Source organism: Salvelinus namaycush, chromosome 24 (assembly GCF_016432855.1).
Source record: "Salvelinus namaycush isolate Seneca chromosome 24, SaNama_1.0, whole genome shotgun sequence".
Taxonomy (NCBI): Eukaryota; Metazoa; Chordata; class Actinopteri; order Salmoniformes; family Salmonidae; genus Salvelinus; species Salvelinus namaycush.
Genome location: NC_052330.1, coordinates 1376700 through 1388604, shown reverse-complemented (window position 1 = coordinate 1388604; position 11905 = coordinate 1376700). Strand labels below are relative to the sequence as shown.

The 11905-nt window shown below is 43.7% G+C and overlaps 1 protein-coding gene across 1 annotated transcript in view; it reads left to right on the top strand.

The window, feature by feature from the left end:
- Positions 1 to 306: 306 nt before the first annotated feature.
- The window catches only part of LOC120019235, a 39021-nt gene continuing 27422 nt past the window's right edge, over positions 307 to 11905 (top strand). The window contains exons 1-14 of the mRNA XM_038962556.1: positions 307 to 441; positions 698 to 796; positions 900 to 1061; positions 1213 to 1312; positions 1456 to 1676; positions 2307 to 2523; positions 2693 to 2916; positions 3227 to 3347; positions 3615 to 3811; positions 3926 to 4040; positions 4255 to 4424; positions 4561 to 4859; positions 8870 to 9011; positions 9105 to 9231. Of these exons, the coding sequence (XP_038818484.1) occupies positions 307 to 441; positions 698 to 796; positions 900 to 1061; positions 1213 to 1312; positions 1456 to 1676; positions 2307 to 2523; positions 2693 to 2916; positions 3227 to 3347; positions 3615 to 3811; positions 3926 to 4040; positions 4255 to 4424; positions 4561 to 4859; positions 8870 to 9011; positions 9105 to 9231 (2329 nt within the window). The remainder of the gene's footprint in view (positions 442 to 697; positions 797 to 899; positions 1062 to 1212; positions 1313 to 1455; positions 1677 to 2306; positions 2524 to 2692; positions 2917 to 3226; positions 3348 to 3614; positions 3812 to 3925; positions 4041 to 4254; positions 4425 to 4560; positions 4860 to 8869; positions 9012 to 9104; positions 9232 to 11905) is intronic.

Sequence of the window (11905 nt, the reverse complement as noted above, 5' to 3'; positions counted from 1 at the left end):
TTAAGCAGTTTTACCACCCCTGGGTCTGCTATCTCTTACCTCTAAGTTAACGATGATGTAAGGTACAGCAGAAATTTATGGAGGGCTTTCAGAGGGCCAGCCAACTTTCTGATACAGACTGCAGTGATGTGTACTACTGAGCTCTTCTCCTGTAGTGTGGCTTCAATACAGTGGCAGCTGCATTCATATAGGCAATTTTGCCACAGTCTATAGTTCATGAAGGTCAACTGAATTATTTGTTTTCTGCTATATAATGAAAGGCTTTAATAATTTTTTTCCCTTCCCCCTTCATTTTAGGATGATAAGATGTTCAGCTTGGTCATGCAGTTCAGGCTGCCAGGAAACCACATGACTGAAGACCCTGTGTATAGAGTGGGCAAAACCTGTAGCTACACCCCCTGGACCTCCCGAGAGATTCTGTGCGACCGCAACTACATGGAGGCAAGTGAGCAGAGCATGCCCCAAAGGACATGTTTACAGTCGAGCTTGTCGTACTGCCTGTATAAATGATCTGTCTAGAGCTACAACTGTCCAGTGTTTCATTTCTTCTGCAACACAACGTAGAGGTTCTTGACTCTCTCTCAATTCAATACTCCTTAATTTAAGGAGGCGAGTGGACAGATTGAGAACTGGCCCTTGATTTCATATTGTATGGGAGGGAGAAAATGCATAGGGAATAATGGGCATTCTTCTCTAGGTGTCTGTCAGAAGGACTCTTCCAGACATCCAAACCGTCCCTGAACAGCCCACTGGAGGCCCGAAAGCAAGGAGCGGCAACTTCCGGAGAGGAGCTGAGGTAGCCATATTTCAATTTCTGTAATTTCACTACAAGATGGCGCTAAACAAAATGTGCATTTGTTGACAATTTGTTTAATTCCTGTTTCCATTTCCTGAGACAGGCTGTTGCTTCAGGATACAAAATGACAGCAGTCGTCTTTAGTCCTAGCAAGAAGGTCATGAGTGTGGATGAGGTCCAAAGAAAGGGCTATGCAATAGCCAACACTCCCACACGGCTGGTGTTAAGAAGCCCTCATAATGCAGAGGAGACATACCTCCAGAATGTAAGCTGACTTTCTCCACTTCCTCCATGAACTGGGTCATGTTCAGTAGAGCAAAAATTTGGAAACGGTGGCCCTACCTGAACTCTGAATCATATTGTTAATACGGTGTGCCCTACTGAACACGGCCCTGGTGTGGTTGCCCCCTGAACAGGTAGCTGGGGTTCCGATGCGGGTGCTCTCAACCTCAACCTTCTTTGAGCAGAAGTGGCTGGTTACTCGAGTAGATGCCACGGCTGTTTGTCCAACACCAGGTTGAGTGTGAAATAATGGACTAACTTGGCAAATTAAGATCCTATGAACCCAGTTCTTAATTGGCTCCAGACAAGACTTTGATTTGATTTCAGTTGCAAAATGTTCTGTTATGATGTGTACTTGGTTTCTTGTTTCACTGCAGGGGCAGTGGCCTTTACTCCAGAAGTGATCACCTGGTACATGCCCAAGCACATAGACCCACTTTTCTCCTCTGATGCCTTCACCATGTTGGAGGTGTACATGGGAATTGACGCTAAGAGGCTGGACACTGAGGAAATGGCTGCCAGAAACTACTCGGTTTTAGTCACAGAGGCTCATATTATTGTTGAAATTCCGGTGGGGGCGGTTGGCGATTATTTCAAGGTCAGCGTTGGATGAGTAAAATGTTCCTGTTTAATTTCTAAATCAAATCTTATTTGTAGAGCCCTTTGTACTGCAGCAGTTGACAGTGCTTTGCAGTAACACTTTGCCATCTCTCATGGGATAACTCCTAGAAATGTTGTCTTGTGTTAAATGTTTCTTAGTGAGCAATTGTCTGCTTAATCAGGCTAATATACAATGGATTGTTGGGTGTGTGTATACAGCCTGACACATTGGATTGCAAAATCGGGTGAATGTTGCATAAAATGACACTTAAACATACTCTACCGCGTGTCTTTGCAGTTTGTCCTTCAGCCGCTTGAAATTTGAGACCAAATATCCACACTAAAGTATTGTTTACCTGACTTTTTAGGGAGCCGGTAGCTTTGCCACTCAACTGAATGCAAACAACGTTCGGTTACACTCGGCTACTGTTTACATTGTGCAAGTGTTTACTTTGCGTGTCGGTTGCTTTGAAAATACACACCGCCGGAAATGCAAGTTGACAACCATATGCCTACCAGCTCTCTAAGGTCGGGTAAACCGATATGTTGTCTTAAATTACGAGCGGCTGAAGGACAAACCACACAGATAACCGGTAGAGTAACATTCTGGCTTGTAAGGAACATTTAGCTGTTTTTGCACTCCACTTGTGTATTACAGCCTGAATGCATCACTCGTCTCCCTTTACAGAGCCATATTCAGGATGACCAGTACTTTGTCACTTACACCATTGAGCCCATGCTTGAGTTGCTGTGGATCGAGGAGGTCGCACACGAGGACACCAGCTACAAAGTCCTCTTCCCTATCACAACACCTCCGATGGCCAGGCCTCCACAAGTTCGCAACTGTGAGTCTGGTTTAGTTAAATAGTGCCTATGGTAATTTGGGATGCCTGGGTTGTTCATTAGGCACAAAACAGAAGAAAATGTACTGAAACGGGGAGGCAATAACAAATGTCCATTTTCGACTTCCATTGTACCGAATTTCAAAATGTTTTTTTGTTTGCCAATGAACAGACACGCCCTTAGACACAGTTCCTGAGCAGGCAGTGTTTGTGCTTGAGTTGGGGACCTTCAACCTTGATGTGGAGCTGCTGAACATCACCTTTCCCACCATGGTGCTAACTGTTGCAGAGTGCAACGCCAGAGGCTTCAATGTTCAGGAGCAGAGATCCCTGGACAACACCTTGAAGAGCTTCAGGATGGAGGTGCCCTTCTCAGACCCGGTGGTCTTTAAGGAGGTGTGTTTCTGTTAAATGCAAAGCCACACGCAGTGATTTGTACATGCCCTAATAAGTGGGCCACCAACAAAATATAAATAATGGCGCAAATGTACTTTGTATCCCTCATTTACTCAAGTGTTCCCATTATTTTGGTGTGTGCATTCACTTGCCAGTAGTGCTTGATTTAGAGGAATGAGGGCAACATTACTTTAAGTATATAGTTTGTTTTAATAGTCCCCATATGTACTTAGTTGTCACTTGATATTGAATAGAGTTCTGTTACAACAATAATGCTATCAATTGACCAATGCTTTTAACTTCATTACAGAGAAGGGCGGAACAAGGTGTCACAACCTTCACTCTTCAGCTGATCTACGGCCTGGTCGTCTTTCCAGAGTACGCTCCTTTCGCTCACTCTGCCGTTGTGGACGCTGTACTGCTGGACATTGGTATGTCTCTGGACTACGCCAAACTACTGTTGAATGGCTTCCTCTCGTTAATGATTGCAGTGAAAGCCCAACTAGGCATACTGTAGGTTTTTCCTATGCGGTCTCTCTACAAAGAAAATGTTAAGCTTTAGAGTATTTGGACCCAGTGTCCTGTTCCTGGTTTGCCAGGATCGTGTTTATTCTGAAAACAAGGTTTTCTCCTTGGACAAGTTCAAGTAGCACCTTGCTGTTTGTGCTTAATGAACACAACCCTGTTTGTCCTTGTAGTGCCACCCTCAGTCACTGGCAACTGTGATCAGGTGAACTTTCACATCACTGTGGACTACAGGAACCAAGAGCCCTTTTTCGTGGTCTTGGTTGGCAAGCGGCTGCTTAACCATGAGCTTGCTCAACAGTATTTAACAGAGGGCGACGCAGACTTCACCATCACGTTGCCCTTCTCTTCGCCGGACGCAGTGTTTGAGGTACGATGCTCTCCCAAAACATGTTAACCTAAATTGCAGCAGCTAGCCTCGCTTTCCTTACCCTGTATACATGCATACAATATTGGACTAATGAACTCTCCCATTGGTTCCCAGTCGGTTCACCCGTCCTCTGTCAGGAGCAGACTGGATGTGGCTCTGTTGAATCCTTACAACAACATGACCATCAAATACTTTTCCCTGGCTTGCAGCTTCCTCAAAACGCTGACTGGTTGGTTCTCAAACTATTACTTCCGATAAATAGTCGCTTGACATGGTTACCAAACCTGGGTTCCTTGCAAATACTGTGAGTCTAATAGTAGTGCCAGATGGGCATGGTTTGCACTTTTGGTGCTATTCCATTGGTTCTACTGTGCTCAATGAAGTGTAACAAATACAGAACCCAGGTCTGATGGCTACTTGTCTTTTGGTCCCCCACCCCCAAGAGTGTTTCTCTAACGGAACGATGACTGCGCTGGCGGTCAAGGTGGAGTCTGCTCCCAGTCTGAACCCCGGTCAGCTGACCCTGAGCGACCCCGCCTGTGGTCCCACCTACAGCGACGATCGCTTCGCCTACTTCCACTTCACTGTCAACTCCTGTGGCACCACCAGGAAGGTAAAATGACTATTACCCTGAGGTGATGGGTACTGTGTATTTACGGACTGTTTGCTTCTGCAGGCTGTAATAAGTCAATTCCCCTCTACTACATAGTTTATGGGGGGGGGGGGGTGGTGTTTGCTATAAATGGCTTGTGTTCATCGGGGCACAACAGGATATGATAAACGTGTGTTTCTTAATGGACAAGTTGAGATGGTACCTCGCTGTTTTGTGCCCACCGGTTGTCTCGTTCTGTGTTCCAGACGCCTCGTATAACACGTTCCACCAGGAGGAGGACTATCCAGTGGTGAGGTACCTGAGACAGCCTCTGCACTTTGAGGTGGAGCTGACCAGGTCCTCTGACCCCAAGATAGCGCTGGTGCTTGACCACTGCTGGGCCACCCCCAACGAGGACCGTGACTCCCGACCCCGGTGGAATCTCATCATTAATGGGTAACTTGTTGTTTTTGGGCCTAAACAAGTGTTATTCCACAGGTGTGGTTCCTGAGTAATTAGCAACCTATCATGCTTGGCAGGCCATTTACTTTGGCTACCGTGGCTATGCCCCCATCCATAGGTAATGAGTGGTCACAATGGTTTGAGCTTAAAAACGATGTGAGCCGTATGCGGTCTGTCACCAGATCTCCACCCAAATGAACACTTATGGGAGATTCTGGCGTGTAGCTTCACACGTAGCATCTCGGGTACTCCGAGATCCCAGGTGTCTTAAACACCATACGTCAGTTGAGTCTGACAGACGCTTACGTGATAACCCGACTGCATTGTATGGCGTTAGCTCATATATTCGGTACCACCTTCAAAAGTGTTTTACACACGTGTCCATTACAATCTAGGCAAGAATCAGAATGCATGAATAAAACGCCAAGTACATTATACTCACGGTATGCTACAGTAGAGACGTTACACAGAAAATAAGGCACTTTGATAGGAATGCACGCATGTCCAGTTATTTGTAAGGAAGGCAATGTGGCCACCAGGCAATAAATGTGCCAGGGGGAAAGTTTGTGCAAGGCCTGTTCTGACTAGATGTGCAAATGTCTGTATGCTTGAAGGAAAGTTTGTCTGGCTCATTCAAATTCTCAAAGAAATTGTCTGCAACAGTGAAATGGGCTACTTTTGTGAATTAATGAGGCAAACTTAGAAGTTGAAACGGCCTATAGAAAATGAGCAGGTAGTGTGCCTTGGTTTGAGGTCAGCGTGGGTTAACTGTCCACATTTTGGAACAGAGTGCATTCTGACATCCCGTGCATAAAATAAACTCCCACTGGGGCGACTGTTGAAGATATTTGGAAGTCGCGTGTGGAAAGGTTAAGACACTATGTTGGCGTTACCTACACCTTTTTACTCAATGTTATCCTTTTGGTTTGCTACAGTTCAGTGTTTTGTCGAACTGCTGGTCAGTCGAATGGAAATCGAGAGCGGCTGGCAAGCTTGGCTTGCCTTTCCAATTGGTTTCATACAACTGCTCTTAACACTGACTGAATACTTGTTGAATTCAGGCACAAGTGACCTCTTGTGTATAAAACAGTTATGCGCTTAACATAATGGATGGTTCACACGCCTGTGCAGCATGGAAGTTGATGTTTGAAACTGAATAGGATCAGTTGACAGGATCCCTAGAAGTTGATGCCACTTTCAATGGAATTTCCTGTCCTAGAGGAATGCGCTAATTGGGAGTTGCCAAACATGAACAAATACCACGGTCAAGTGTAGCAGCATCTTGCTAACCTTATTTAGCTAGCTAATGTTCATATTTAAAATGTCACACAGCTGGGTTTGTCATAAGCATTGATTTGGGTGAGCACTTTGCCACAGATGGACACCGCTGGCCTAATTTTCTCAAGAATTTAAATTGGGTAACTATTGAAAGATGCCTTATTTTTCCTACATTGTAATGGACACTGCAACCTTTGGTAGATGGGCTACAATGACTTTGCCTGTGATTATGCACGCTGCAAATGACACTATATTTTGCGGGTGCCTTTTCAGTATCTGGATACATGTTACACCAAGCAGTGTAGTGAAGCAACTTTATTGGTCAAAACCATTTATTTGGTGGATCGGGTTTGCCAATTGCTATCAAATCACGCAATTTTAAATTTTGGCACCCCCTATTTTAATTTGCTCCGGCGGCCATGTGGACAAGGCTCATCTGTCACGGGAGTAACTTTGCAGCGGTTTATTAAATCAAATGTAATCCTGGTGGGGGTGGTAGCAGTTTTAAAAAACGGTCTGAAAATGTTTTGTAGATCATAGGAAAAGACACCACATTCACATGGCTGTGCACGAAATGGGCAGTTCAGATTTGTCACTTCAGCTGCAACTATATCATACTTGGCTTAAATCGTTGAGTAAAATCCTGGGAAAGCTCTTGTCTGTCAGCAAGTGGATTTGTACTGGTGTGGGCGTTTGTCTCTTAATGTAACGTCTTCAGATTTCACAAATCCTTTTTGCTAATATCTGTCAGTTAAACAGTAAATGATAAACCTCCCAAAGATGCAAATGACAAGTAGGCCTTAACTGTCAATGCGTAGGTTACTTTGTATAGTAGAGCTGCTCCCTTCACTGAAGTCCTCCACGTGTGAATCTGATGCCATGGGTGTAGAATATATTTTGTGACCAATTTTTCCGACAGCGGAAGAATTGCTCTGGCGCATTGCATGAAATTCTTAATTAAAATGAAGTACTTATTTTGAAAATATGATACCGACTGTCTATTCGGCAACTTTGGTTAAACCACGGTCAATTGATCAATATTCAGGTCGCCTGTAGTCTGACCATTCTGGATCATTTAGAATTTGAAGAATCATTTAGAGGGACGTCTCACCACATGAGAATGCGATCATGTCAATGTAATTGAATATACATGTTGGACATACGATGTAGACATTTGACATCCGTCATTTACCTAGCTATAAAAGTCTTTGCAGTAGACAAAGTAATATTGTTGATGAGAAATGCTATGGCATTGCTAGTATGACCCTCCCTTGACAAATGAAATGCATTTTTTTTTTCAAATAGGCAGCCCAATTTCTGTTTTTTTAAATAAATAAAAAATGTACTAAATCAGATTTTTCCAGGTCTGATGGGCCAAAAGATCAGAAATTAAAACCAACAAACTACTGTTGTGACCTTGAATTATCTGAGGACTGTTTAATTGTTACCCGACTCTAAATGAATCGTGTTAGGATTTGGGGTGCCGAGGAAACGGTTTTAAAGATACCGTCTCCCGACTTAAACTCTAGACGGTAGAAATCTATTACATTGCTAAAGTCAACTTATTAACCATTACATCGTATCCTCCTCGCAGCTGCAAGAACCCCAGCCTTATGATTCAGTACTATACAAATTGGTTTAATTTATTTACTAGCTAAACACACAGGTCCCTAGCGGACTGACACAATATGACGGCTCCCCCACCCATGGTTCCATAAGGGACACTTATCGTTGTTACATTTTTGCATGAATGTATTTATGTGGGATGCCGCCGTGGAAAGGTAGGTGGTTGGGTCTTCTCTCTGATTGGCTCCCTGAGGTCACAATGTCGTTAGTTGTCCGTGGCTCCAATGACTAGTCTTGAACGGAACTTCAGGATGGATTTTCCTTTCACTCATTCTGGAAGATGGGCTAATCAACCCTGTCGCTGATTCCTCAGTGGGTGATGAGAGTAGGATGGTTTGGATATAGTAGTAGAATGGTCCCACTGAAGTTAGCTTTTCTAGGTACTTGGCTCCAAACAGCTAATCGGCTGTACCAGTGACTGTCTGCCTGAGGGGTGTTTATTCTCCCTCGTGTTGGTATTCAGGTTTCGGACCACTTTGGACATGAGCTGCAGCTCGCCGTCCTTAGGAAGGTGCGTTTAGGAAAGTTCCAACCATTTCAAACGTGTAGCTAGCGACTCACGGTTTTCTGGTCTAATGTTAATTTCAGTTACCAATCCTTTTATGCACTCTGGCCGCCGGGGACAGTTCTGTCAGTCTGGCCCGCTCTCTGATGTCACTTGTGGCATGGCTACTTACTAGGCACATTTTCTTGGAGTTTCTCTATGTTCAAAAGTGAATACTGGAACAATATTTCTAACATAAGACTGGTCAGAGATAGAAAAATAATGTCATGTTGATTTTTAAAAAGGAAATACGAACTAGAAAAGTGCTCACACTACAGGTAGGAAGTCTTGAGCCTTTACATTGTATATGAAATATGTTGGGGGTTTTTCAAGACCGAGGGGTAAGAGTTTTGGTGGGAAAAGCCTGTTAACAAAGACATTAGTTCATACTGGAGGGGGAGAAGGAACCCACTTCTCCTATCATTTACAACACGGTGTGAATTGATCTGATCCTCACAGGACAGTCATGACACCACCATAAGACTTCGTACACAAGGCGGTTGGGGTTTACAGTGTTTTCTTGTTCCTAACTTAGTCCCTCTCTCTACACTGGCAGTTGTGAGAACCCGGAGGATCCGTACCGTGTGGTCTTCCACCCGGTGGTAGCTGACGCCAGGGTCCACTTCCCCCCTCACGTCAAACGCTTTGAGGTCTATATGTTTTCCTTCGTCGAGGATGCGGTTGAGCCGAGTGGCCAGGTAACAAAGTTCACCCAACAATCTTTAGGTTAATTTTGTGAGTGGCAATCATCCCTTTTAAATTTCTGACACCATCAAATCTTTGATTCCTAGGTCTTTGTCCATTGTGATGTGGTCATCTGTGATGCCAGTAGTCCCTCTGGCGGCCCCTGTAGTGGACAATGTGTGAATCAGGACAACTTGAAAAGAGGTAGGTCTTGTGTTATGCTTTTCAGACCCTGTCAGACCATAACTGAACTAATAGGTTCTCTCTCAACAGGTCAACGACATGTCAAAGACCTCTTTGAGGAGCGTCATTTCGATGTTTCTTCTGGATACATTCTTTGGGTGTAATGTCTTGTTCTAACATGTCAAATAAAGTGTTCTATATAACAATTATGTTTGTTTTACTTGCGTGGCAACAATCCTAACCGTTGGAGCTACCTTAATTGTATCAGATTTGCGTATAACACCAAGGCGCATGTACTTTAGTGGATGTAGTAGGCTTGTCATCTGACGTATCAATCAACCCTTTTGTAAGCATGGAACTCTGAACCATTTTCACCAATTTCCCATCTAGGATGAACAATGGGTGTCAAAACAAAAGCTTTCCAATGTCCAGTAGGAAGAACTGACTCAATGTTATAGCAGATGGTGGTTTGTGAGGCCAGCAGGGCTGTGGTTGGCTGCAGGCCCCAGGGAGTGCAGCAGTGTTGGGAATTTTCAACTGATACTACAACTTTACTTGATACCTCTCACTAGCTTGGTTTCCATCCAAATATGGACCTTTCTTTAATGATATGCATGTATATCTCAAATGGGGAGAGCTTGACTTTCTCACTACTTGTTTTTTGTAAGAAGTGTTGACAAGCTGAATGTACCAAGCTGTCTGTTTAAAACTACTAGCGCACAGCTCGTACACCCATGCATACCCCACAAGACATGCCACCAGAGGTCTCTTCACAATCGCCAAGTCCGGACTACGGAAGGTACAGAGTCATGAATACGTTGCAATCTATTCCGCATCAGGATCAGATTTAAAGAAACACCTTACGGAACAGCGGGGACTGAAGAGATGCAGCAGTTCCTCCTTGAAAAGTTGAGAGCTTGCACAGCGGGACGGCTTCATTGCTCCAGACCACAAGGGGGAGTTGGCGCACTGGAGGATGAATTAGTTGGGTAACATAGATAAATAGGATGTTTAATTTACATAATATGCTTATGTGAGTTGTCATTAGAATGTGTCCCTTTGGACTATACTGTTGGCAGTTGCACGTTTCCCTTCTCAGCTAGGGCTCAGTCATTTGGGGCCCAGAGAGGGGAGACGTCAGAATGGAACATTGTCTTCATATGTGAAGGGATGGCGTGATTAAGGGGGAACCAATTATCTCTTGGCTCAATGTCTGTGCGCAAGTCACTACTGTCATGACGTTGGCCTGGGGGTAGGTTTATGACAGTCATAAATACCTCTTTCCCCCTCCCCCGTTCCTCTTCCCTACTGATGTGACATAAGAAAACCCCTTGGTTAACATAGAGATTCTGGGAACATCAGAAGTTGGGGGGAAATGAACTATATTCTGGTAATCCGACCAACTGAACATATGCGGTATTACTTAAGGTATATTATGTCAGTTCGGTTGCCCTCTGACACATTCTCATCAATGATAGAATGACAAACTCTACTGTGGAAAGTCTAAATGTCAGAGGTATCGGATTCACATGGAATTGTTTAATTCAAATGCTTGAATATGAAATTATTTGTGAAGAGATTAAATGTAATTTTAGCTTCCAAATGAGAGATTTGGGTTTTCATAAGTTTGGGCCTCTGCTCAACCAGTGGCCCGCCCCTGTGAAGAGACATGGGTAATAAACTTTTCAGACACCCCTCTCCCTCCACTATATAAAGCCATTGACAAAAATATAACTTCCTGTTCCGGGTACATTAGGATGACGATCCGATGTCAATGGTTCAGATAATAACTACAGAATGAAGCCAACATCAGCATGAACTTTGGTTGTGAATGGTATGAACTTTGAACTCGTATTCACTACAGAAGTGATACCTCCTAGCCGTTGAGTTAGCAACAGCTGCTACAAGCGCAGGTTAGGAAGGACAGTCAGAGTATCCCGTCTACTACACAACGACGTTACTATGACAGTGACCACCAGAGACATTCTTCAAAGGACGGAGGACTCGGTTTGGCAACCCGGTCTTCCATCTACCACCAACCTACTGAAGCGCAGCTCAGAGTAAATATTTATTGCATTTTCCTTTTCCAAATGGGCGGTAATTTAGAATGCATAAGATACTGTATTTACGATAGCACAGCTTCACCTCTGTTCCAGTCTCCCGCTCTTTCACTAAAATCCAGCCCCCTTTCCTTTGTGTAACAAGCTGTCATATCTGTTCCGCCCGCTAGGGACGTTTTCCTTTATGACGGCAATTTGTAATCAAGTTATGATTTAATTGTGTATGTGTGATTCTGTGTGATTATTTAGTAAATAAATAATTAAACCCAATTTTGTATTGCTGATTCAACTTGTTAGCCAGGATTCTTGCAGATAACCAAGAATTTACAACTTTCAGAATATGAGACTGAAGTAAGATGACGATTAATATTGACTGCTATGGATGTAAAATATTACTAAATCTTTAAGAGTTTATTCGGAAGATAACAGCTCTATAAATATTATTTCGTGGTGTCCCTCTCTAGTTAATTACATTTACATGATTAGTTCAATCAGGTGATATTAATTACGGAGAAATTATTTTATAGAATAGCATGTCATAGCAATTAATCTGGCATAGCCAAAGACACGACACTACCCTGAGCTTGTCCAGGAGTGGGGAGAAGAGGAGGTTTACTTGAGATGGGATCAAATTTATTTATATAGCTCTTCTTACATTAGCTGAT